Source organism: Frieseomelitta varia, unplaced genomic scaffold, assembly GCF_011392965.1.
Source record: "Frieseomelitta varia isolate USP_RPSP 00005682 unplaced genomic scaffold, Fvar_1.2 scaffold_545, whole genome shotgun sequence".
NCBI classification, from domain to species: domain Eukaryota; kingdom Metazoa; phylum Arthropoda; class Insecta; order Hymenoptera; family Apidae; genus Frieseomelitta; species Frieseomelitta varia.
In genome coordinates this window covers 36,371-64,355 of record NW_025110307.1, presented here as the reverse complement: position 1 = coordinate 64,355, position 27,985 = coordinate 36,371, and the positions used below count along the sequence as shown (strand labels likewise).

The 27,985-nt window shown below is 28.1% G+C and overlaps 2 protein-coding genes and 1 long non-coding RNA gene across 8 annotated transcripts; 2 read left to right on the top strand and 1 right to left on the bottom strand.

The window, feature by feature from the left end:
• Window positions 1–775: 775 nt before the first annotated feature.
• On the bottom strand, window positions 776–26,446 carry LOC122533694 (sialin). 5 transcript variants are annotated; one of them, XR_006307759.1, is made up of 10 exons: window positions 8,999–9,546; window positions 8,705–8,904; window positions 6,294–6,526; window positions 5,437–5,673; window positions 5,219–5,303; window positions 4,533–4,638; window positions 4,154–4,415; window positions 3,342–3,716; window positions 2,805–3,105; window positions 776–2,755 (listed from the first exon to the last, which is right to left on the bottom strand). XR_006307759.1 is itself a non-coding variant. In XM_043663657.1 (9 exons), the coding sequence occupies exons 2-9, from the start codon at window positions 8,712–8,714 to the stop codon at window positions 2,866–2,868; spliced, it is 1,548 nt and encodes a 515-aa protein (XP_043519592.1). In that variant the 5' UTR covers window positions 8,715–8,904; window positions 26,435–26,446; the 3' UTR covers window positions 776–2,865. The 5 variants fall into 5 exon arrangements, 4 of the variants coding, with proteins under 4 accessions (XP_043519592.1, XP_043519590.1, XP_043519591.1 ...); XM_043663657.1 differs by lacking the exon at window positions 8,999–9,546 and adding an exon at window positions 26,435–26,446 and having other exon boundaries at window positions 776–3,105; XM_043663655.1 differs by having other exon boundaries at window positions 776–3,105.
• On the top strand, window positions 4,380–4,737 carry LOC122533696. The gene is made up of 2 exons (XR_006307760.1): window positions 4,380–4,454; window positions 4,509–4,737. It is a non-coding gene; the product is annotated as an uncharacterized LOC122533696 (long non-coding RNA).
• LOC122533695 (flavin-containing monooxygenase FMO GS-OX4-like) lies at window positions 15,550–27,895 on the top strand. Of its 2 annotated transcripts, XM_043663660.1 has the most exons (7): window positions 15,550–15,958; window positions 19,476–19,710; window positions 23,402–23,543; window positions 23,751–24,062; window positions 24,573–24,723; window positions 25,314–25,588; window positions 27,089–27,895. In XM_043663660.1, the coding sequence occupies exons 2-7, from the start codon at window positions 19,502–19,504 to the stop codon at window positions 27,299–27,301; spliced, it is 1,302 nt and encodes a 433-aa protein (XP_043519595.1). In that variant the 5' UTR covers window positions 15,550–15,958; window positions 19,476–19,501; the 3' UTR covers window positions 27,302–27,895. The 2 variants fall into 2 exon arrangements, with proteins under 2 accessions (XP_043519595.1, XP_043519596.1); XM_043663661.1 differs by lacking the exon at window positions 19,476–19,710.
• The last annotated feature ends 90 nt before the right edge of the window (window positions 27,896–27,985 follow it).

Here is a 27,985-nt window from a genome sequence, read left to right as displayed (position 1 = left end):
TAAAGACTTCAGACAATGAAAAATCTGCGCTTCAAGCTTGAAATCCGAGTAGTCTTCCGGCCAGCAAAACGATTAATCGTCAACGTCTTTAAGTAAGATCGTGGTATTTGAGTTTAGGTGTCTGTCGAAAAAACGTCCGAGAAAATGGTCGACAAAATAGGTGCTATCAAAATTTTGGAAACAAAGTCAGAAGCCAATTAGTGCAAGTAATTCTCCATTAAAAATGACTTGTGTCACACGAATATATTTTTCTTGTCAAAATTTTCAGTCAGTAGAAGAGTTTGGTCATAATATTGTAATGATTATATTATAATGACTAAATTTTGATAATAAAATGGTATTTACAGGGCACAAATTATTTTTAATGAGATGTGGAACTGTAGAAAATTTGGAACTATAAAAGTCTAAAAGTGTTTATGCATCTTTCGGTTCAATGATAATTCCACGATTTTCTTTGAATAGAATGTTCATATATGTACATATATTCAATAGTACATTAATTAATCTATCTACAGTGGCGCCTCGAAATTTGAACATAATCCATTCCAGAGACGATTCAATTTTTGAGTTCAATTTCCCCATAAGAAATAATATAAATTAAATTAATCCATCGTGGAATTCCAAAATTTGTCCAATATAAAAAATGTTAAGTGCCTATTTATATAAAATATTCTAAGTGTTTAAAGATTATACTAGTAATGCCAAAACAACAAACTAGTAATTAAAATTATTGAGAAACAGCTTCTACACCAATTTTGGTGGTTTTTTTTTTTTATCGTTAGACAATTGAATAACAAACGAGGGAATAAAATTTCATTTGTTGCTTGATACTCAACTCTTGGCCGAGGTTTGATTTTGCGATCGAGGATCCACTGTACTTTGAAATAAAATTTTGTAACATAACATTAGCCTTGAAGAACAAAATTACAGATCCATTTATACCGCCGATCTTTTTTCTAAGTTACGAATTATATTTGACAAATATTCTGGTTGCACCTATGACCAGTGACGTTTTGTTAGAATCGTAATGTCTACAGGGGAAAAGGAAGCAAAGTGTTGTATCTAATTATAAGTTACTTCACCGCGGAAGAGAAACTGTGATAATATCTGGGCTTTTCTGCGCGAAGTAAAATAGTACGTGGAGAGTATAAAATGCCATAATATAAAATAAATCGGTTCCGTAGCATTTGATTTTGTTACGAGGTAGTATCGTTAAGGAAATATTGTAAAACTGAAGGGGAAAGGAACTAAGGTATCGCTGAAGTCTTATTAGAAGAAGTTGAATAGAATAGCTCTGGAAGCAAAGAACCAAACGGCATCGTATACTTTCGTTTATCACGAATATTCATCATTATAATTATTTTTTTCTGAAACACGTGGCGACGATAATTTTGCAATAACAATATTATATACATGATGTACGTAAAACGTATTATACATGTGTTTATCAAGTATTCATTTGTATTCATTATTAATATGATCTATAAAACGATAAGTTGCTTTTATCGATTCAATAACGATTGTTTAATCGATTTGAAGAAAAAACAAAATATATATTAAAAGTGAAAAATCATTTTTTTGAACAATTTACGACAAGTACTTAATGAACACATCGTGTAATTTACGTACTTTTTTTTTTTATTATACAACGCTGTAAAAATTGCATGTATGTTTATTATATACATGACAGATAATTACTTTTAATTTAATGGAAATTTCTTGTTATATGAATTTTATGTAATAAGATCTCTGGTATCTCATCGCCGTGAAATCGTTTCAATAAATAGAGGTCCATTGTTCCTATGTTTATTATCATATTCGTGTCCAAAATTTATGTATAAGTTCGCCTTAGGTATAGTTAATCTCAGTATCTTCAGTTCTCTTATTTACTTTATTGAAATAGTATAGCATTGAAATTTTCTTCTTTATGTTAGCTTCTTTATTCTCAGTTTTATAACAAAAGATTTACCTTTTGTGATGCGTCTTTTTATTAATTATTTGCTTTTACATTTGTTGCAATAAATTTGCGACAAATGTTGTTATAAGATTCTTGTATGCTTTTATCATACGATAGTTTTAATACTTGAAACATTTAGACTCGAGTTAATTTTATTTATCTAGAATATGATAGTATTAATTTCATTCTGGGTGAGTCACAGTTTAACTATTGTTTTATTAAAATGAAACTTCATATATTTTTAACGAGTACGTACATTTTTACAATCGCTGCTTAATGAAACAAGAAACTATTTACATTTATGTAAATTATTGATTGTGTATTTTATACTTATATTCCAATGACATATAGCAATTATTTTGCATTATTTCCACGTCTAGGTTTTATATTAAGACTCTCAATTTACGTTCAATATACATATATAGTTTGTGTATTATGACAATAAAAATAACTTGTATTTTTACATTTTAAATCAAATTTCTTTGATAAATGATAATTATTATCATTTATCGCGTTCAACAGATTATAATTATATTAGGAAAGCACAATAATTTAAATTCATAAAGTAAAATACTAGATTTTTCTATGAATCCGATGAAATCATTGCAAATGTTTTTTTTTTCTCAACGCATCGATACTTAAAATTCGACATTCGATCGTTTTTGATTTTATTAATCACGATAAAACATTTGATCAGTCTTCTAAAAATTGACAAGTACGAAATTTCAAACAATGCATTTTCCTTTCTTCGATTTTCTTTTCCGACAAAAACTTTCTTTCAGTTAATAATTCTTTCAACTGCAAATAACGAGCATAACCGAGATAAACGTTATTGGTCGTGAAACACATGTATTTTATTCCATTCTACAAAAACCTGAAGAACGTTTACTTGCGTGTATTCGTTTCTTTTATTTGTCCGTGATCATTCTATCTTTCTCGGTCGCATTCTTTGTCTTATTTTCCTCTTCGATTTTTACAATTGGCTTCGTCGTTAATTTCTGCAGTTCTTGTCCATTCTCTTTGTTTGACTTACCATACTTGTTCCACGGTTGTTCCTTCGATGTTCCGAACATCAAGTAGACGACGGTCCCGACGAAAGTATTAATAGCAGCTATGATGAAAACTAATCGCCACTGCGATACGGTTTGCTGGAGAAAATAATTATGTTAATTAATGATAAATTGTAATTATGAAATAACGACGAAATAATAGACAAAACGATATTGTTTCGAAATTTTGAACAATTTCACTATCAACTAACCAAGAAATCGTTTCTGTTTGTATAATATTTGTATATGTAATATTTTGCAGTACGAAATTTTAAACAATGCTCAAAATCATCCTTGACGATTGTTTTTAGTGTTCTCATTGCATTTGTACTTACATTATCGTGCGTTAAAATACCAACGATCGCCGGTGAAATGAATCCACAGGCTATTACTATCATTCCGCAATAACCAAGAAGAATACTAGCATAATTCGGACTCAAATCTACGAAAGTCGCTAAGGGACCAGCGGCAACCGCGCCATTTACAGTTGTTCCTGCCATCATGAAGATCACTGCAAGCGTTGGATGACATCCGCTATAGCCCAGAGCCAAGATGAAGATCCCTTGCAAACCAGTGCATACGAACATAGCAATTTTTCTAACATTGGTCAAACTCATCTTGTTGGTACGTATGAGCCAATCGCTCATAATTGAGTAATAATACGAGAAAATCATTCTGAGTAGGTGCGGCAATCCAGACAGAAGTCCAGTCTGTAAATAAATTTTCATTGACGATTAATTGATATACTGAGGATGTTAGTAGAGATTTCGTTTCATCTTCTGTATATCGATGTATATTAAACTTTACAGAATCGATTTTCGAAATAATGATTTTCTTTATCATTATAATATGTATGTAATGATTATAATATGATAACCATTATATATATGTATATATAAGCTATACGAGTGTGTAGAATACAAAATTACTATAGTAGTAATAATTATTAATAAATAGTAGAATTTTGAACATCTTTAACCCTTTAAAGTATTTAGAGTTCCAATAAATTATAATAAATTTGCAATTTTTGCAGCAGGCTATATTTTCTAATTGTTTTAACAAACTGTGTTTCAGCTAAAAATGACAGTAAAGAAAGAAAGAACAAGAAACTCTGGAAGAAATTATTTTTCACAAGATATATTTTTACCGCATTGATATCCCATCCATGTATGAAGTTGAAGTAAGTTGGTGCTTGAGTCATTAAGGTGAGAAAACCCCATGCTCCACCCCATTGCGATATGATTGTAATCCAAACTGGACCTGATGTTAATATTTCTTTCCAAGGTATGGCAGTTTGTTCTTCGTCGACTGAATCACCAAGATGATCCAAAATATATTTTTTTTCATCGTCGGATATCCGAGGATGTTGCTGAGGTGAATCGTGTATGAGGAACAGCCAGAAGCAGTACCTTCGAAATGATTCTTTACATCAACATCTGTTTCTTGCGGTAAAAAACATGATAAACTGCGGAATTTTAATATTTTAAAGATATTATTTTCAGTTAAAAAGACGTCATGATCATTACCAGATGACACCAAGTAACGAAGTTACGTAAAACGCTGCACCCCAGCCGAATGTACTGCTGACAATTGCACAGAGGGGGTAAGTTATAGCAGCACCTACAGAACTACCTGAAAAGTAACATATTTAGAAACCTGTCGTAATTTAATTCACTAATCACTAGCAATTCTCGGATATGAATCACTTGATTATTATGATATATATAAATATATATGATACATTATATAATCAAATATAATATGACATAAAACAAATTATTAATGCTATAATCTCAAAATGTAGAAAAAGTGTAGCTCAATCCACTTTTTTTCTCAGTGTCTTAATTATGATTATCAATTAAGATTATTTTAGATTTAATAATTGAAATTAGTTGATACTACAATTATATACGGGATATATAAATAATTTTGATATAAATCAAAGGAGATGGTTTTTCGCATTAAAGTAAAACAAAAAACCAGACCAGATATAATAATAATTTTTAGTAGAAAGTTTTGTTTTCAAAAAAATCAACGAAAAAATTTTCACGTTTTCATTACTTAAAAGTTACGTTTTCATCGTAACGTTGAAATTCTTCAAGCATCTTTCTTACAAGGTAGTAGATATTTTATGCAAGTTGCTTTAAATTAAAAACATATATAATATCCGTAGTTATTGAACGTATGTGTAAAATCATTGTAGATATTTTACCCAAATAGGAACTGACAAATCTGCTTCTCTCATTCTGAGGGATCCATTTGGCAGTCATGTCATGCATAGAAGGCCATACAACACCCTAGACAAATATCTTTAGTTAAATTTTTCATTTGAATGACAAATAAGTTTGAAAATTATAGAAATGTTTAGTTGTAATAGTTCGAACTTCTTTGTATGAACATTATCCATGAAAAAATTAAAATATAGCTCACCGCGAACAGACCCTGAAGAACTCGTAACGCCACAAGAGCATACAGATGATAATGTGTCATAAGTGGGATGAAGAAGCCAAAAAGCGTTGTTAGAAAGTTTCCTAAACCGTAAACAAGTTTTGTGCCATAACGTCTTGCTAAAAGACCTCCAGGAAGTTGCGTTGTCCAATGCAACCAGTAGTAAGCTCCTAAAATTAAGCCTTGCTGACTCTCGCTCCAAAGAAACCGATCCTCGTACTAAGAACAATTTTGAAACCCAATAATATCATTAGAACTAGGATTAGGACATTAGCATTTTAATTTCAATACAATCTATCAAAACTATAGAAAGTGAACTAAACTTTTAAATTTATTAATGACCAAAACTTGGATAAAAGTACTTTTATCTTTTTACTAAACAATGGCTGCTTATTTTCGAATAAATGATACTTTGAAATGATGCAATTAGCTTCTTTTAAAAATTTTATTTTGGAAAGAAACCATAAATCAGAAAATTCATAATCCTTTATTAATCTCTTTAATTAAGGGCAATGAACATCTTTACACGAAAAATTACAACTTTTAAAATAAACCATTGAACCGTTTAAACATCTTATTTTATTTTGGCCATAGAATAATAGATAATTTATTTCAAAAGCTTGGAATGTGATTATTATTCCAAGAGTATATTATTTTACATTTTATACATTATTTACATTTTATATATCGTTAGATAAAAGTTACGTTTGCAGTAGTATATTCTACAATATTTATTTATATTTAAATTTTAAAAGCAATTTTAAAATCTCTATTTTTTTGTTTTGTGGCGTTAATCAATTTGGCAAATGAACAGCTTGCATGTATTAAAATATACGTACGTTAACATCTTGTTCCGAAATTGGTGGAGTAGGTGTTGTTTTGTTATAACTATCGTATGTTCTGTTGTACGACTGCAGATTTTCGATGCATTGAGAACTTGTCGATATCTTTGCACGAGGCATTACCATCGCTACTATCGTCAGGTTCAGGTTGATCCTCAGCATGTAATTTACAGCGAAACCGCAGAAAACAAGATACCAAAGCACGTCCCGGCATGATAACCATTCCTTTTCTTGAATGCGTTGAATCAATCATAATAATTTATTTGAACGTGTTCTTTTTTAATGAAATTTCGTTGCTATTGATTTCTTGATATTATAGCATTGAATAATCATTAGACTATGAATTTTTATGCATTTATCGAAAATTTAAAGATACAAAATATAGAACAGAAAAGTATATAAATATTCAAAGTATTAATATTTAATAGATGAATCAAATATTTTTTGACTAGGTCCTAATTTTTGAATTAACTTCACAAAGATATAATTTTACATACATATCCGTAGTCTAATAATTATTTTAAAATTCAGATTTGCAATTTCTGTATATTTTTTTTAGATTTGTTTGAAACTTGACTAATATAATTATGATAGTCTTATTACAGTGTTAATGAAATATCAAAATGTTTTATATAATATACATAATATATTCATAAGAAATAATATTATTTTAATTCTTATAATTAAAATCCTATAATTAAATTCCTATAAAATTATTTTAATTTCTATAATTGTTCCAATATTTTTGTGACCAATTGTATCTATTAGCTGTATACACATTAAAAATTATGTTTTTATCAATTTTAAAGCAGAATGAAATAAGTATTAAAAAAAAAATGAAGTAAAGGAAAGTATCTATAATTTATTGACATTTTTATTGAAAGTATTTTATTGCTTCTAGTATAAAGAGTTTTTTTTTTATATGAAGGAAGAATGACACAATATTCAAATCAAAAATATGTAAAATAAGTTTTATTTATAATGTTATCTTACTTCAAGGTAAAAGATATGCATTCCAAGTCAAGAGTCAATCATTTCATTGATTCAGTTACATCAGAAGTACTCGTACGACGATGAAACATAAGAATAAAATGAAGAACTCTTTTGACAATAATGTATAATAACACTGATATCACATGAAATTCTCAGTCAACGTTCATGAGTGGTAAGTTTTTCAGCTATAGATAATAAAATTTGTAATCACAGTGGAATCATAGTTAACATTTTGATATTTTTTGATATGCAAAGATATAATATCTGAAATCATGTACAAGTTATCGCTTCCATATCAACATCTAACATATTCTACATTTTCATGGTTACGTAATTTCATGGAAAGAAAATATGTGATCTAGAAATTGGAAGGATTATAAAAAAAAAGGATTTTTTTTCGATATGTTTCAATTAAAGATTATAGGAAATAATCTTAAGGAATGATAACTGATTTCAATATTGCTAAATGAATGATTAACGATATGAAGTGTGCGATACCAGGGCTGTGCGAGAACTCGAAAATATCGGGAACCAACCCGATGGTCGGGACGAGCCTGGAAGAAGTCGAGATTCCCGAAAATTTCAAGAAAACCCGGCTACCGTTTCTCAAACTAGTCTACAGTGCTGTATAGCAGCCTACAAAATATGTAAATACACAGTTCAATTTCTTCTGTCAGTGAAGTTATTGGAAACACGGATTCTAAGAATCGTATGACCTGATGTATACAAACGTGTGACTGCGTGCTTAGTACTTGGACATTATGTACGCTGTCGAGCAGTATCGCTGAGAAATTCGGGAAGCTCAGACGTATATTTCAAAATCTGTGTGCATTTAATAAAGATTGAAAATCTTAAAAAAAAATGTCGAGTGATAGTGAGAGTGAAGTTGTGGTAGCAGAAAGTAGTGCAGAAGATGTTGTGCAAGGGAAGAAGGTTTGGGAACATTTTCAAGAAAAAGATGATACAAAGGCGGAATGCACACATTGTCACCATGAATTTAAAACTAAGTATGCAGATACTGCTGGTTTACATTTGAGGCGTATGCATCCAAACATAAGTATATGTATATCTAATTAAATCATGGAGTTGGGGATTTCATGACAAAATTGTTTTCACATAATAAGTCAAAATATTCATCATACATATACATCTCCCTCAAGATATAATTCTTTTTGTAATTTCCTAATTATTGCAACATTACGTTATCCAAAAAAAGAGACAGAAAATTTAATAAGAATTATTTTGCTATTTCTCAATCGTACCAATATCCAGTCGCAGAAGCTGCGATCTCTTCCTTTTTCAATTTCACTCGCATATATACATATTTCAATTACGCGATACGCGACAATCTTCGCGTTGTTTAATCATGCATTGCACTCGCGTTTGCGATTTCTCGCTGGGAAACTTTTACTTACTGTTGGCCATCTCGTTGATCCCTTTTTCCACGAGTAATACGATAAGTACTCCGCTGATTGATCGAATCAAGGGCTCGTTGTTGCACGCGATGCCTTCCGTGCTAGACACGTGTCAACGTACGTCGTGAAAAATTTCCAGGATCATTAATGTCCTCGTTCTATGTCGACGAGAAATAGCTTTTATTCCGTGTCGATCAATTCTAATCACTCGGCAAAAGAGAAAAACGTGAGGTATCGTTTTTCGAAGATCCGCTATGTATGTATATGTTCCCCGTCCTTGTAATAGTTACTCACAGGAATATTATCCTTTGACAATTTTTCGAAGATCCGCTATGTATGTATATGTTCCCCGTCCTTTGTAACAGTTACTCACAGGAATATTATCCTTTGATAAATTTTGTTCGATGTCTGGCGTACCTATTGAGTGTATGTTAATCAGCTAGTGTCGCGGAGAATACTGCATGATTGTTCTTCGGTTATGATCACCCGTACCCTGACGAATCTCCCTGCGAACCTCCACCCGTACAGAAATAGTCGCGATAACGAAAATTACGTTGCGCTTTCGTACGTTTGTTTCGAATCCCAAGCTTTTTCGTCTCTTTGCCTCGCCGACGAGACAAACGTTTGTTATTTGTCGATCGTTAATTTATAATTATGGACGAAGCGTGCCAGTAAATCGGTCGTACGGCGAGATATTAGTCCGTTTCTGAAACACAATGAGGATACTGAATGTTCTGTTGTCTGTAGAGATCGAATGACTTCTTTGATTTGAGATGACGCTCTTGGGGATCGAGTAAATTTGGATTGGATTATATTTTTGTTCCTTATTATAAAATATGATTTCGTTTAACAACTTGAATCATTTTGCACGTTACGATACATTACCATATACGTAAGATGGATTGTGTTTCAATATATGCACAACTATCACTGTAGGTCGCAATACAGCAACAAAGATTTATAACTGGTGTTACGCACAGACGATCTTTGGGTTTATAAATCATTGGTATCGTGAATTTACTGATTAGTGAATAATAATACCATATTTCACTAATGATACAGTTATTGAATTTTGAAATATATTCACTTCATTTTAATGAAACAATTCTATCAAATTAATTATATAAAAAAATAACGTTCTGCAAACTCGATATAATTCTAAAGTCTAATAAAATCCTAGAGGAATTTTACATTCATTTTCTATATACATATTAAGTCACGAATTGTTTTTTTTATTTTTAATGAAGTTAGTTGAAATTAAAATAAATTGAAGTCGTCTAGTTTGTTTTAAATTAAACAAAACATATAAAAATTAACAGTAGTTAATTGTTAGGTTTCACAATATTATTATGTCTACAAACTCTAAAATCATTTTCGAACCTAAATTTTACTTCTTACCTATACGTTTTAACGAAAGAGAAGAAAACGTTTTGTTAATAAAAATGACACGTCTACCGTCACGACTAGCAATTAGCATTGAAGTATTTATTACCCAGTAATATTTTTGTTGTTTCAGTTTTTTAATTCATGTATAAATTTAACCAAATATTTAATTTGCCGTGTAAATATTTAATTTTTCAAGACAAATTGTCCAAAAACTTTTTTCGGTGAAAAAATATGACAGTAAAATTAATTAAGAAAAACATTGGAGTATGCTTTACGTCACTATGATTTATTAGGAATGTATTTCACACGTCCTTGTTATTTTCAGAAATTCTTTGTCCATTTTTATGTTATAACATCAACATTATTCTGTAGTATTATTAGAATTTTACTGATGATTTTAATTATATACATACGTATAATAAATAAGTAATAAAATAAAATAAGTAAATGAATATTTATAGGTAAATATTAGTAAATCATGAGTAAAGTTTACGAACATTTGTATCATTTTATTAATGAATATTGTTAAATGAATCGTTTAATAAATTTAGTTTATAGACATTATTGAAAAAAGGAATTATCTAATCGTTCTCCAACGCAAATTTATTTTTAAATTTTTATATTTTTATTATTAAATTAATAAAATTGTACAACGGGAGAAAATTCCTCCTAGTAAAAAATTTTGCCACAAAAGAATTAATTTTATTTGATAGATCGTATTAGCATCTTTCTACATGACTGACATAATAAAGTCATCGTAACTACACTATAAATAACTATAATTAATGAATTCAAATTAAATTCAATAACAGCATTAATTCAAATGCTGTTGATCATCCTGTTGAGTTTTCGTTATATGCTTGAAGATACCATGGGGTGAAGTTTGTAGCAAACTATATTAAATGCATAGTAATTCCTTATCACAAAGTAATCGCACCTGCGATAACAGTTAATGCTATATGTACTTCAAACATGCAAGGTATTTCGTAATTGCCTATTATGGCGTCTTAAATCTTATTTTCGATTTTGAAAATATGTAGAATTTTTTCTTTTTTTTTCTTTCTTGATAAATTAGCATATACTTTATGTTACGTTATCTTTTATTAATCGTGGATTTTATGTAAATTTACATTTTTGTGGAAATAATTAAGAAAGTAGGATCTGGGCAGAGATTTGGTTCATCTATTAAATATTATAGCAGGTTTTATAATTGTATTTTAAATATTTTATAGGTTTTTGTGCATTATAATTAAACAAATAGAGTTTATCTCATCTGTTGAATATTATAACAGAATTTGCATTTAAATTTGTATTTATATTTATGTATTTTATATATTTATATCTGTATTTATATTTAAAGAGATTTATATTGTGTGTTACGTACATTTTAATTAAAAATGAGGGCCTCGGATGTTTGTTTCGTCTATCAAATATCATAATAGACATTGTATATATTGGGCATTTTATATATTTTTGTATAAAATTATTATACGCATTCTATGTATTTTTATTTTAAAGCGATTTCTAAGTATATATACTTAGTAATTTTATATCTAAATGTTAAAGTTCATGTTTGTTTTGTACATTAAATTCTAGCATTCTGATAATGTTACCCACTTGGTATCGAAAATGTTTCTTATCGATCGGTTCTGATTTTTAATTTATTACATAATATGAGAAAATCCGGTCTAAAAAGAAATTTTGACATAAAAGATACTTTATCTTGAAAGGATTATCGATAAAGAAGATAAAGAAAAAAATCACCGTTATAAATAGTAACAAACTCTTACATAAATTATTTATTTGATGTAGAAATTGGTAGATTAAGTGAAATGTAACGTAAGAGATTTTCATTGAGAGATGTATGCATTATATCTTCGAATATTACATTTGTTTTATTATTATATTATTCTTATTACATTGGATCATTTAGATCCGAAAGAATAACAAATCAATGAAAACTGTATATGTAATAGGATAAGAAGTTATCCCAAATGAAGTAAGGATATATTAACAATAAAAATAAAATGAACTAATAATACGTAATATAAAATATCCAGAGTACAATGTTATTTACATGTAATACACAAAATAATTTTTAACTAAAATTTTATCTTTTAACTTGTATTTTCAAATATATGAATTTTGAATGAAGATTCAAAGTCTAATAATAAGAATGCAATTTTTTCAAAACTACTTTATTAATTACAAATAAATGATATAATTAATTTTTGATTAATTACAAGTAAATTATATAATTAACTTTTGAAAATAACATTTTTGAATATTTGAGAATAATTCTTCATTTCTTTAGTGTATTCGCATTCTTTCTTTTTTTATTTTAATATTGTTCTCCTTTAACATGAACCGTGTTGCATTTATTATGCAAATATTTTATTTAATAGATGATAGATAAAATATATATTTTTTTATGTTTATAGTATTGGTAATAATATCAATATATTATACATATACCGATAGTATGATACTTTTACTGTTTTACGTAATCGTGATTATTGGTTAGTGAATTAATCGTAGTATAGAATGTAGTTGCTGGGTGTAATTTTCCTTCTGTCGCAACACGTATATATAGTGAAACGTAGCATTTTTCTTTTAACATTCCTAGAATAGAAACATGATTACGATAATTACGTGTAATCAGAGCTGTATTTCATGAATCGTAAATTTTTCATTTTTTAATTATTTGTTCTATGTAAATTTCCAGTTCTGCCTCATTAGAAATTTCAACTCTTATTTATGATGTTTCATTTAATAATGGTAACATCTGAATTAGTTTCTTTGATCTCCATTATTTCTCCAAGCTTTGATACGCAATAAAATGTCATTAAAATTCATAAAGACATTGAATTTTCATCACACGTCTTCTCTTCTTTCGAACATATGTATACGTTTATTTTTGCGTCGCAAATTAGCCACTTATTACACAACTTTCTGTGATTTGTCGCTCAACTATAGCTCAACAGCATTAACAAACCATTTCCTTGTATTTTCTTATTCGATGCATGTGGTAATAGAATATTTCTACCGTTTATAATGCAGTTTTAGTTATATAGAAATTTATCGTATTTAATAATAATAGTTTTCATTTTCCATTTTATTTTATTAAATGAAACCGTTGTTTTCCAAGCTATTTATATTTGAATAGCCAATAATTTTAGTGATAAGTGATTTACCAATTTGAAAAGAAACGAAAGAATTTGTCTTGTAAGTCATATGTTTTTCCATTTATCATATCATTGAAGCAAACAACTAAAAACAACTAAAGTTATGATGTACCGAATTTCTTCCATCATGCTTTCTGTATGATTAATTAGAGTAGATATTTTTTGCAGCAATGAATAAAGATATCTTGTTACTACATTACGAAAGAACGCACTATAATATAACATTGCACTATAATAATTTATTCAAATATCTAATACGTACATACTTGACAGTATCAATCAATTAAGTGGGCTATCTAATGCAATTACTTTACGCTAGCCGTATCGATACGCTTATGTCGAACGCTCGTTATTTAATTGTTCAACATTGATTGCTTCATTTTTTTTTTTTTTTTTAATGCACATAAACTCCTTGCATCTTGTACAGTTTTATCAGATTCATTGGCGTTATATTAAAAAAAAATAAAAACAAAAAGAAATGTATCGTTTTATCGACGAGTTGATGAAATTTCGTTGACTCCTTGAGTCATCAGCATTCTACGCACGCCGCCGGTTATATTTCTAGAAGAGAAACGTGTGGATACGCGTGCCACAGGATGCATATAGTATGAATATAACGCGTGTCAACCTGACACTGATTTTATACTCGTCGTGATTTCATCAGAAGCGGTTAGTCCACGTCCCACATTGACAATGAAGCAAAATTTAGATAAAACAAGGACAGGTGAATCGGTTGGAAAATTCGTACAGGATGAAGTAATATTGAACGATACTTTTTAAAAAAATATTATAAACAAATATATATATGTTATAAATATATTGGATGTAGAAATTAATAGATGTGCGATTTTCAGATAAACTTGCCACTTTGTTTGTTGATATTCCTCTTGGATCGTTTCGATAGGAATTCTTTTTTGAGTCATTCGATGGTGTATAGAGATGCAAGATTTGAGAGTAGTTTTTATTTAATAATCGTTCACGTTTTCTGAATTTTCAATTTTTAAATTTTTAGACACATTTGGATTACTCTTGGAAAAATCTCTGGTTGAAAATCAGAATGAATATTTATATTGTTTTTTTTTTTTTAACAATCCACAGCAGGCTAATAATAAAATTGATGAATGAATATAAAAGAACTTCTTCTGTTATATTTTTTCTGTTTCCGTTAATGCGACTCATTCGTTTTCATTCATTTAATTTATTTTATTAGTAAATATAACCAACAATTAATCGTGAATTATTATAAATTTCTGAATTTGAATAATAGATTTTATAAAAAGATGAATCAATTGATATTGATTGATTCTTTGAGCTTTATTTCATCTATTTACCATATCTCTTATCTTCTGCTTAAACGACATTTTAAATAAATTATTATGCATTACATATTATAGATTATTATTAAATAAATTATGCATTATTAAATTGAAAAAAGAATTTATAAAAATTGTTGTTCTCATTATATTTGAATATTACTATTAAACAAAAATATGTTTATTTTATGTATTCTAAAATTTAAGTATTCAGTCTTTGGGCAACATTGTGAGAATTCTTTGTAAATTATACTCATTTAAAAAAGTTTAGAAGAGTACCAGATACATCGAGTCGTCGGATTGACTAATATTACATTTTTATTAGTTTCCTAATGAAGTTTATATTCCATTTGATAAATGGAAAGTGTTATTTATCAGAAATTCATAAATTTATAAATTATAAATTTATAATTGGAAGCATTATACTTCACTCTAGATAGACATTCTGATGAATTATTTCTTTAGTAATCTAATTGTAAGTAGATTAGATTGTAAAATATTATAGACTAGTGAAGAATGAGGTGAAGAGTAAATTTTCTTCACATTACATTTCATCTTTCTAGAATTATAATTTCCTGTAAATTTCAATTGTATAAAAATTCGTGTAACATCCTCAGATATATTTCCAAAAGCATTTTCTAAATTTCATTCAGTCTTTACATTCACACGCGACTTTTATATAATAAAACTTCAAACATGTTATTTTCTACCATTCATTCAACATTTCTGTCGACGCTTGGATCAATTTTTCTATCTTTTGTTTTATTTGCAAATAAAATTTTCACAATGTTAACAATTTCAAAGATCAGTTGTCTAACTCCGTATCTCCTGTTTCTTTATTTATTTATTTTTGATACACGCGTGACAAGTTGCAAGCGTGCTTCTAGCAAGAAATTGCCACATTTACGTAAGCCAGCGATGATCGGAGGGGAAGCTGGTTGTTGCATCTAGCAGCTTGCTTTCGGGTGGACAGTCTTAATTCAGCTTCTGTACGATCCGCCTCGTCATTAGTTTTCCTCTGGTGCATCGTGCCTTCAGTGACGTTTTCTCTGTTTTTTTGCCTTTCTCCTCGTCTCCGTTCCGCTCCGTTCCCCCAAACGTTTATCGTCACACGTATAATTCGCGGTGCCGAGGCTGCACAGGTCTGTTATTGCCCCTTTATCGCGAGTCATTCACGAACGAAAAAGGGAAAGCAACGACCAGTATTAAGATAATATATTCGTACATGGTATAATATATACGACAAAGATTTCATTTAGTTTGTTTACTTCGTTTGCAACCGTTTACGAGTTTGTTTCTCGTCGATACCTCGAGCGATACCTGTTGGACCACGAGAGATCGATCGATCGATTCGCACGATTCTAAGCAGTGTACGTAGTCTCTTTAATTCCTCTAATTTATATTTTATTTCGTATGTTTTGCAACATCCTTCGTTTCACGGTAATTTGTTTAATCTTGCTGTCGATCGTCAAATGTTTATATCTCAGTCTTACGCTCATTGTCAGTTTAGCAAACAGAGAAAGGCTTCTAATATCTTAAAAAGAGATGTTTGGAATAAAATTTAATCGAAGGCTCGTGAAATGAAATTGCGTTGGAATTTCTCATTTGTCGTTTGAACGTGTGATATTTTTTTAATTTTACAGATATATAAGTGGGTCGAAAATGAACGTGACAGGGTTAATGTTCGTGTCAACTTGAAATAGCGGTTGCGTCAGATTTTGTTGGGGTCAGGTTTAACAGATAATTAGGTTTATTTATTTCTTCGGAACACTTTTATCTTTTTCGAAACACAGACCAATGGTCTTTACTTATCGTTATTGGGATGCGGATTTTTATGCAATTGTTAGAATTTTCACGAAGAAAGGGAGAAATTTAACAAGCCTAATTCCTGGCGAAGATAAAATTGCATCAGCTTTTTTTATTTCTTTAATATTGTAGCGATGGAATTCGCACACCAAGGGTTAGAAAAATTAATAATCTATTTAACGTAACAATTGAATATATGTATAAAAATATATTCAAATACGCTGTCGTTCAAAATTTTGGAGCAGTTTCTTTTTTTAAATATAGAATGTAACGTTAATCGTTTTATTTTGTACAGATTGATAAAAATAATTGATAAAATAAAAAGCAGTCACGAAAGAAAAATACGAGTAATCGTTATATTCTTAAAATTTTTGTGAATTTGTGTTGTTTTGCTCGGTGCGTATGAATGGAACGTTGAACTTCGGTTAAATTGCATTATTTTTAAATTTGTTTTTATACATGATAATTTTTGATGATAATTACATACATATATCCTACATTTTCTTACAATTCTTAAATGGTCTCGTAACACAAATGACCACTGTGATTTACATTATATTACAAAATTTAAGGTATTCAATTTTATTTTGTCTTTTATATTTTCTCTATAATAAAAATTAGAAACAAAATTTTTTAAATTAAGTAACGTCAAACTTAAATTTTTGTGGTTTTCAACGTTCAGTGATACCAGTTCAGGGGTTAGTGCATAGATTCAAACTTTTTGAAACCACCACATGGTTCCTTACCACCATAAAATATCGTGATGTTGTTATTTGCAAAGGATTGAAAGAACCAAAAATTTAGAGAATGCATTTAACTCTGGATTAATATAGAGTTAATGTAATGTTCACTTTGCAATTTCAATCAATTTATATTCAATTTATATTCATGTTATTTTTTAATATTGAAGAAGATTTAAAAGAAGATTTCAAGGAATCGAAGTTTAATATTCTCTCATCATTATATCTTTCATCGACATACAAACGTAGCAAATGAATTAAGCAGTTAATCATTTGTAAATTTAAATCTCAAATTTCGTTGACTTTTACGTAGTAATTGGAACAATAATTTTTTCTCAATGTTTTAAGTGCTTTGTATTAAAATATGTATATTATACGTAATTGATATATATTAATGCTCTTTGTTTTGTAAGTTTTATAAGTTTCTTTTAAAAGGATTCTTGAAAGGATGTAAAATTTTTAATATGAAAAAAATCATTGTAAATAATCGGAATGAGTTTAGGAATTTCATTAGTGTATTTCATTTCTAAATTTTAATTTGTAATTAATACATATGTAAATAATAAACGAATAATGTTATCAAGTCAAGACGTGTGGAGATATAAAATTTAAAGTCGCAATAAAAAAGATGAAATAACGAAATATCTCGATCGTGAGTCCTTTTATGATAGTTTAAAAATGTAGATTAATATCGTTCTGTAATAATTTAAAGTTTATCAATGTTATAATTTTTAAAATATTCAATGGAAGATATCAGTAAAAATATTATCTGTGTAAATATAAATATCAGACGGTACACTATCATAATACATATATATAATACATATACATATATTTGCAAGTTAAGCATTTTTTGAAATTTGTACTCTAAAAAATAAACATATTTTTTAACCTAAAATTACTACAATAGTTTTAATTACTACAATTTCGTCATATATGCACACTGTGGCATCTATTTCATCATTTTTCGATGCTACTTTAAAATCAAATGATAATTGTCTAATCTCACATTCGTTTCATCATATTTATTCTCTGAAGTGACACTAGCGTAACATATGATAAAGAAAAAGACTATTACATTTATGTACACAAACAACAAAATGAATTATCTATTTATGTTAATAAAAAACTTTCAAATACAGTTTAATTTTATACTTTTTGTTTTATTAATTATACAATTGCATTATATTTTATTCATTCGAATTGTTGAAGCATTTGTTGCAGATCTGTGCAATTTTATATATTATTTTATATTAGTTTGGAATATTAGGAATAAAATAAAAAGGATATTTTATTCTACCTTGTTAAATAAAGTTGCAGTTTGTTAAAAAAGGATTTAACAGAAATAAAAGTTTCAATGCTGCGGTTACAAAAGAAAGATTAACATTAAAACTCTCGCTATTCTTGCTAGATCTATGCTCGATGGCGACTCGAAATATGTACTTTCTATCTCGAACCGTACTCTCTGAGGTCTTGCTAATTTCTGTGCTTTGCCTTCTCGAAGCCTTCATCCTTTGTTCATATACAACCTAATATTTTAAGTCCTAAGGCAATTAAAAACAAATATTCCCAGCCTTAACCTTCGCTCTAAGCATCTTGAGTGACACTCCATTGGCGACAATTGTCTCATTGTTGGACACTGGAGAAAGTGACACTCCACTGGCGACAATTGTCTCATTGTTGGACACTGGAGAAAGTTTCAGGCCTTTTCCGAAAATATTCCATCCCACACATACATACATATATCATATCTTATGTTACAAATTCATATTTTTACGAATGTAATTGAAAAAAATGGGATTCAGGTAGAATATTGTTGTACGAAACATTATAATAAATATTATAATAAATATACTTCTGACATTTTATATGTATTTGGATATTTCACATTCTATATATTTTATATAAGTTTTATATTATTATAATGTTACATCTCATATATTATTAGAATTCTACATATTATCATTGTGCAATCTTGTACATATAGTTGCACATATATTCCATGCAATTTCCCAACTTTAATTTTCTCATAAATGCATAAAAATCTGCGGTCTAATAATCACTTTATCACTTGAACATTAACATCGAGAAATTTGGTAAAAGGTATCGCGAGTTACATACTGGTATGTAGTCACTAAATTATACACTAGTTAACTACGCAACAGTTCTACGACAGATATTTTCCAAATTATCGCAGAAATAAAAATCCAATACCATTTCACACATCCTACTTTACCAGTTATGAGTTATGCAAAACATACTTGTACTTGTAAAACATCTAATTACGACCAGTGGAAATTGAAAGTTATCCACCGTCTTGTTGCCTTTGATTTTTCCATAGATTTCAAGGAATTTCCTGTTGAAAATATGCCGAGCAGCAAGACCAGAATCGCTATAATTGGTGGTGGTGTAGCTGGACTAGTGGTAGCTCGCCATACAGCCGCCAAATTGGACACTTATAGTCTCACGTTGTTCGAGCAAACCGATCAAGTCGGTGGAACATGGATTTACACCGATGAAACCGATATTGACAAACATGGATTACCAATTCATAGTAGTATGTACAAGAATCTAAGGTTAGTGTGAAATTTCATTCGACATTTCAGTTCACTAGTTTTCTCTCGTACACGGTGTAATAGTGATTTCATTTTCAATTTATATTGATTGTAAAATTAACTTTATACTTAAACTTATGCCATGAATTTGGACATCAAGTTTGAATTTATAATAAGTGGGTGTGGGTTCAAATTTCAATTTAATTATAAATTTCATTTTATGATACTTCGTTCAAGTGGTATTAAGTAATATTATAAAGAAATTAACTATTAAGTTTTTCACGAAATTATGACAGTTCCAAATATTGACAATTTTAAGTAACGTTCACTTAAAAAGACGTAGAAAGAGTAGAAAGTTTTAAAATGCAGTTGGAAGTTTTTATATTTTTAGGGGTGAAAAATGAATGAAAAATAAATAGAGTAATTACCAAATAACCGATAACTGAAATGTGAATTTCTATGTGAATTCATATTTCTTTGAATGTAATTAAATCTTGACAGAAAATTGTTTTATATTACAAAATATGAAAAACACTGTGCTTTGAATATTTCATGTCCTTTTATATTACGTGAACTATATGCAATTTTGCACTTTAAAATTTCCCATAAATTTGCGGTAATTATAATTATAATTAATGATAATTCACAACGAGTAATACAATGCATATACAATGGAGAAAATTGTTAAATGTATAATAAAACATTAATCTAAATTGAATTGCTAATTTGAATAATTATGCTTCACATTCTTTCATATTATTATTGCTTCAGATAATTAAGCAATAATAATACATGAAATTGCGTCATTATCTTAGAAAAATATAAACGAACAATAAATCACAATAATATTGGCTAATTTGAATAGTTATACTTTATTCTCTTTTATCCTCTTTTATCCTCTTTCCTTAATATACATACGTTTTAGAAATTCACAAACACAGAATTACATGCTATCTTTACGTATTACATTCAACACAGAATTACATACTATCTTTACGTATTACATTCTAAAATTTTCTCACTTTACATAACAAAATTATTACGAAATTATAAATTGAATTATTACTTACGAAAGAAATTTCATAATTGAATGTGAACGCGTATAAATACTTTTCATAATTTGGATGATTTGATTAAGCGACACAAATAGAATGATCAGTAACTTTTATTTTCATGACACTTAGACGATAGTGATAGTTCTAGATGATTTAATCGCGATAAACTCTATTGACACGCGATACACTTCTTGACATAATAATGAGACAATCGCTTTGGTAAACTGTTCCGGGATTGAAAGAGATTGAAAGAAATTCGATGCTTAATATACTAATAAATCTATTTATTCGTTGATAAATTGTCATTATTAATAACTAGCCATGGTAGTAAGTACTCATGAGAGACAGTTACAAGATGGTATGTGGCTAATGTGTTCAATATTATATATGTACGTGTTATTGTAAACATTTCTTTTATTCAAAAGTTTCTATGACGATGTACACTCTCGTTCAAATGTTTCAGGACAGTTTTTGTTTATAATATTCAATATTTATGGTAGATAATAAAATTTTTCAATTGTATGTAATATATATATATATATATATATATATATATATATATATATATATATATATATGTAAAGATAAATACATTAATTAATTCTTATTTAATTATATAATTTTTAATAGTTTTGAAGCAAATATAGATTGTCTTAAGACTTGTTAATCCTTTTCAGGATTTTTTTTAAAGTTATATTTGTTAAATAAATATAGAACAAAACTTAAATTGAAATATTTAAGACCAAGTGAAATAGTACCAAATATTTGGCTTCTGGTAGAAATTAAAATGATTAAAAATTAAAATGACAAATTAAGAATTTTGTTTAATTGTTTTATTAGAAATGAAATAAAAATGTGTATGACAATAATGAAACAATGAAAAGTTAATAATCTTGGTGGTACAGAAATTATTTAATTCCTGCCAAATACACACAAATGTTATTAAATTGGTTCGCTTAATTTTAAAAACGAGATAAAAATGTAAGATATTAACAAGTCAATTAAAGGAACTAATTAATTTCTTATTAATTAGATATTAAAAAAGATTTTAATATTAAAATGGTACGAATTTATAAGATAATTGAGAACATTCGATATATGTATGCATATATGGGCTCATTATGTATATTATGTGTATATATATATATATAGAGAGAGAGAGAGAGAGAGAAAGCAAAAATGGTATTTGCTAGAGAAAAGGGTACGATAATATTTATATGGAAATTAAATGTTACGAAACTTTTGAAGTGATAATGTTCGATATTAAAATTATAATCTAAGTAGTTCAAGAGACGATTCATTTTCCCTTCGATATTTTTGTTTGATAATGTTTTTTCATTGATTTTACCATTATTGCAATTAGTACTTTCTTCTGGTTCATTTCTTTTAGTATGTAATATTTAATCTTAACGCGATTATAAAAAGAAGTTATAATGATTCAGAATCAGTGAATAAAGAAAATTCTAAAATAGTATTTCACAATTATACATATTCTTCAGAAGAACGTTCTAGAGCTTTAAGTATAAAGTAGTAACTTTATTAGTTACTATTAACTTTGAGTAGTAACTTAACTAGTAACTACTTTATATGATTAATATTAATTAAAATAGTTAGATAATTAAGTGATTTTTATGTTTTATATACTTTGTGAGAGATTGTTGCATTAAGAAGCACAAATCAATTTCAATATCTTTAAATACGTTCATTGTTAATTGAATTTTTATTATCATTTATATTATAATATTTTAATTAATTATTTTAAACATGGGTGGAATACATTTTGGATAGAGGTATGTATGTATATGAATAAATAGATGGTATTGTATCGGGGTTTATGACCAGAAAAATTTCTTGTTTCTTTCTTTCTACTTTAGAATTTCAATGAAATTATCGTGTTTCATTATAATAATGTTAATAAATAATTTTTCCGTAAATTTCAATTCTGTATTATAAAATTTTGCTCCATGTGTTTTATTTACGAATTGTTTGAACATTTCTTCACGATTTCACGATTTTTAATTTACATCTTAAACGACATTCGTATCACGTGTGCTTCATACAACTGCGTATTAACTGAGATATCATAATGCTGACTTAGTTACTTCTGAATAATCATTGCTACATTCCTGTTTGTATTGCAGATTTTTATTTTCAATTCAAACAATCAATCTTGCAAGGAAAATGGAAATTCGTGTCATTTTATTATATATTTTCAAAAATTGTAGTTCCAGTCTTAATAAATTTTTTTCTACAATATGACTTGCTATGGCTAAAATTCGAGAGTTTTAATTTCAATAACAGATAAAATTATAGTTATACATTTTAATGTTTGATGTTGCAAAGATAAAGGAAAGCATTTATGATTGCGTATATCAAATTTAATAACGTCCGCTGTATAGACAATAGTTGTACATACTATATATATATATGTATATAGTTCTCGTGATGTTTGTTTTATATTATAAATTCATTATTTTTTTACCTAAAATAGAGATTAATTAAACAGTATATATAACATAACGTAGCACAGAAAAAAGAATCGAGTAATGTATTTCACAATTAAGTTGCTACATATTATTTATCAGAGTCGATCGTTTCGTATTTATTTTTCATTTTTGAAATTAGTTTCTTTAATAAATTACTGTAATATGTTTCAGAACAAATCTTCCTCGGGAAATAATGCAAATACCTGATTTCCCAATGAAGCATAACGAAGGGCCGTCATTTGTTCATCACAGTGTAATTCGGGAGTATCTCTGGGATTACGCGAAACATTTTAATTTATATCCACATATAAAGGTAATGAAACTGATCAATTTTAAAATATAAAATCGTAATGCTTGAATATCATATATGAGTTGTTCAACTTCGTAAATAGCGAAATTGTCGAACTTTAATAATTTTCACATGTTTGACTCTTTATATTTATACATTTCAATAATTTTCATATGTTTGGTTGCTTTTATTAAATTTTTATTAAATTTATTACTAATTATTGTATTTTAGTTAAATACAGTAGTAAAACACGTGGAACCAGATACTTTGCCAAACGGCCAGATGATCTGGATGATCACGTACGAAGATTTGGAAAGCAAAATAGAAACAACGAAAACTTTCGACGCCGTAGTCGTGTGTAATGGTCATTACACTGTAGGCCATGTTCCACACATTCCAGGTATTGAAAGTTTCCCCGGTGGAATTATTCATAGTCATCAGTACAGAGTACCGGAAGTGTATGCTAGGAAAAAAGTTTGCATTCTCGGTGCTTCTTGGTCTGGCATGGATATCGCCATGGAGGTCTCGGAATATGCCGAAAAGGTATTTAGAAAATGTTATTCAATGTTACATACGTTTATCATTTTATAAATTCATAAACTTTACCTTTAACTTTAGCTTCTATATATAAGAAATTTCTTTATATATTTCTATTATAATATATTATGATGTAATATTCTAATAATTTTTGTTTATATATTTGCATATTTACACATTTTTTGGAAATTTATATATATATATCTCTATATATATTTTTAACAAAATATACATTATATCACACAACGGTTGTGTAATCTTTGATTATAATTATCACAAAATGTATTCAATTAAATTATCAGCTTGTGATTTTGTACTTTTATGAAGTATTAATTAAAAAAATAGCAGAGATAAAAAAATTATTTTATCTATTGAATATTATAAGGAATATTTTATACATTTTTGCATGTTCTGCACGTTCTATGCAATTTTGCACTTTAAAATTATTAAAAATTATTAACATTTTTTGTAATTTCTATATTATTAAAAGAGTTAGTTTTATTTCCTTGAATGCAGGTATACTTGAGCCATAATCTACCGGAATCAGTTGATTTGAAAATGTTGAAAAACGTAGAACAGAGACCTGGAATCCAATCGATTCAAGGAAATATATTCATCTTCCGCGATGGTTCCACTGCTGAAGTAGACAACTTCATATATTGCACCGGTAAAAAGACTTGATCTACCTCGTACATATAAGTGATCGAGGTATCCCAAATTAATTATACACAAGTAAATGAAAATTGTCAGGGCCCTGTCGAATTATCTTCAGGCCTGAATTTAAATAATGAAAATGCTATATTCTCTTCTATAGATAAAATGTTCTATCTATGTATTTAAAGTTTCTCGTGTTTCCAAGTATTTTAAATATTTGAAACAATTAAATGTTAATCTATAATATTAATTTCATAATGATAATATTTTTAAAAATTTAATAATACAAATAAAAAAATAATATAACAGATAGAATATTTCAACTAAGGATAGTATAATGCTTCAGTTTAAATATCATACTTTGTTTTCATTATAAATCATTTGATTTATTAATTTATTCTAATATATAATAATCTTATTCCCTTCGTGGTTTTTTTTTAAATAATTCAACTTAAATAATTAAATTATTAATTATTTTATAAAATTTGATATAATTAATTATTCCAAATCCTTATAGATTATTTATTCCCTCGGTAGGACCCTGGCCTCCTCAATTCGATCATCAATTAATACACTGATTTCGATAAAATCTTATGATTTCAGGCTATAAATTTACGTATCCCTTTATGTCAACTAAAGTTGAGATGCGTACGGACGACAACCACGTCGAGCCGACTTACAAACACCTAATACACATGGATTACCCGAATTTATTCATAATGGGACTGCCTGGGATAGTAATCCCGTTTCCTCTGTTTCATCTGCAAGCTCAGTATATTTTAGGCATTCTCGAAGATCGAATTAAGCTACCATCCACTGAGCAAATGCGTGAAGAGTATGAAGTGGAAAAGAAAGCTCTTCTCGATCTTGGAATTCCGGTACACATTTCATTAATCTTATTAATGTTATTATATGCTTTTCAGTAATAAGGATAGAAAATCATAGCAGCACATATCTGTTGTGTTATGTAATTTATTCTTTATTTATTCTTACATTTCGAATTATAGTGTGTTGAGGACATTATTTCAAATGATACGATATGTATTTCATTTAAAGAAGATTTTCATTTTGAATCATTAATGATTTCTTATTTTCAATTTATCTTGTGATTTTCATTATTTAAAAATCTCATGAGCTAAGTATAGATCACTTTCTAATTAAAAACAATTTGTGTAAATATTTGTTCAAATGTTTTATTATTAAAATTTGCCCGCGATTGGGAAAGTAGGTTTTCTTTTTGGCATTATTTGGGTACCTAGGCAGTACCGTTAGTAATTGTGAAAATTACTTTAGAAAATTAATCTTAGTCAATGGTGCAGTTAAATCTTTTAAAGTAGGTTTAAGATAGGTACTTTTAAAACCTATTGAAAATAGGTTTAATTGCACTATTTCTATGTGATTGGGAAAGTAGTTTAGGTTACAATTAGTGCCGTTAGGCCACTCGTTTCAATAACATTCACAATTACTTGCCTAAGCCTAACAATACTGCCCAGGTAGTTTGTCTAATGTCCTTTACATTAAGTTTACAACGTTACCTAGGTAGTATCCCCTACAATTGATTTCGATTGACAATGAAAGTATATTTGTACGACCCAAGTCAATGAAAAATGACTTGATTGATTTCTGTGTCTTTTATTTATATGTCTTAAAAAAGATTATTCTGAAAGATACTAAATATTAATGATTAATTACTATATTATATATAGTATTTATACTATTATAACAGCAATATATTAAAATTTAGTGATGTTAATTTCAGAAATTACAGTTAATTCTTAATTAGTTGGATTGTAGTAGAAAAATAAAATAAGTTATACCAGATTATATTAGAATTTAGGATAGTTGATATTATTTTATATTTTATTCAGTATCCCTTCTAAACAAACTTGTCTTTTATTTATTAATTTTGCTTTACGATCATTCCGATAGAAAATTGTTTTCTTAATCATTGCGTATTTTAAAATAAATTCTTCTTTAATTTAATTTTTTCTTATTCTTAATCAAACACATTTAAATAACTATTGAAAATTCTTAACTGAAAATTTAAAAAAGTATATTATTTCTTTTAATAATTTACACTATATTTTATAAATGTTTAAAATTCAACACAAAAGCATCAAACTAACTTTTACACCTAATACATTGCCTAATACATCTTATAATAGAGATTAGCAATAAAATTAAATAAATGAAAGACTCCAATTAAATAATTTAAATATAAAACTGCAATGGTCTTCAAATTAGTAAATAATTTCGAAATAAATTATAAGATAAATTTTGTTTCCTTTTATACTTTTATAAAATACTCGACTACTCTACTTTTACTCTAATATCCGAAGGACGATTAAGAAATAAAAAAAAATCTAATATTTTTACAGTTAAGACATATCGCCAAACTAAAGGAACGACAATGGGCGTACTACGACGAAATAGCCGCAGCTGCGAACGTTCCGAGTTTTCCTCCAGTAATCCGAAAAATCTACGATCATGTGGACCAAATGCGTGAATTGGACTTAACCATCTACAAGAATTACCAATATCGCATAATCGACGATGAAAATTTCGCACTATGTTACTGTAAACCTTGTTAGGGCCTAAACGCGAGAATCAAACACAGATATTTCAATCAATAAATCTTTTGGACTGAAATCGTTCAAAGTTCGCAGTTGCTTCAGTGACATTGCTTGCATTTTACGTTTCTATTAAACGCAAGGTTACTGGAGCATTTCTATTTACCGAAACTAAAATGCTAACATGCTGTTTAGATAAAATAATTCGAACGATGCTAAGAACTTTGAGCGCGCGCATTCTTCCAGTGTACTTTCGCATACTCCTTCACGAAGTAAAGCGTGTATCAAATAAACATGTACATTGTTGTGAAATCGAATGCAGCAGGGCAGAGCTTATAAGCGATTATTTGTTCTATAATGCGTTTTATACAGGTATCATTTTCAAGATACGTTTTAACGCGATTTGAGCGAAACAGCGAAGATTCCACGAGCACGTGCACAAGAAACGCGTCAATTGCATTGTACTGTTACTTGTATCGATTAACAATCGAAGAACTTTGCGACAATTGTTAAAAATTCTCATTTGGAAGATAATATTCTTGCAAATAGAAATAAATATCAGCCTAACAGGCTAAATTACTGTTGCGAGTTAAATAAAATTATTCTTCTTAAAAATTCGTTTTATTTAATTATTATTGAGTCCGTATTATTATTATTTAAAATTATTTTCCTTAAAAATTTGGTTTTATTCAATTATTATTCAGT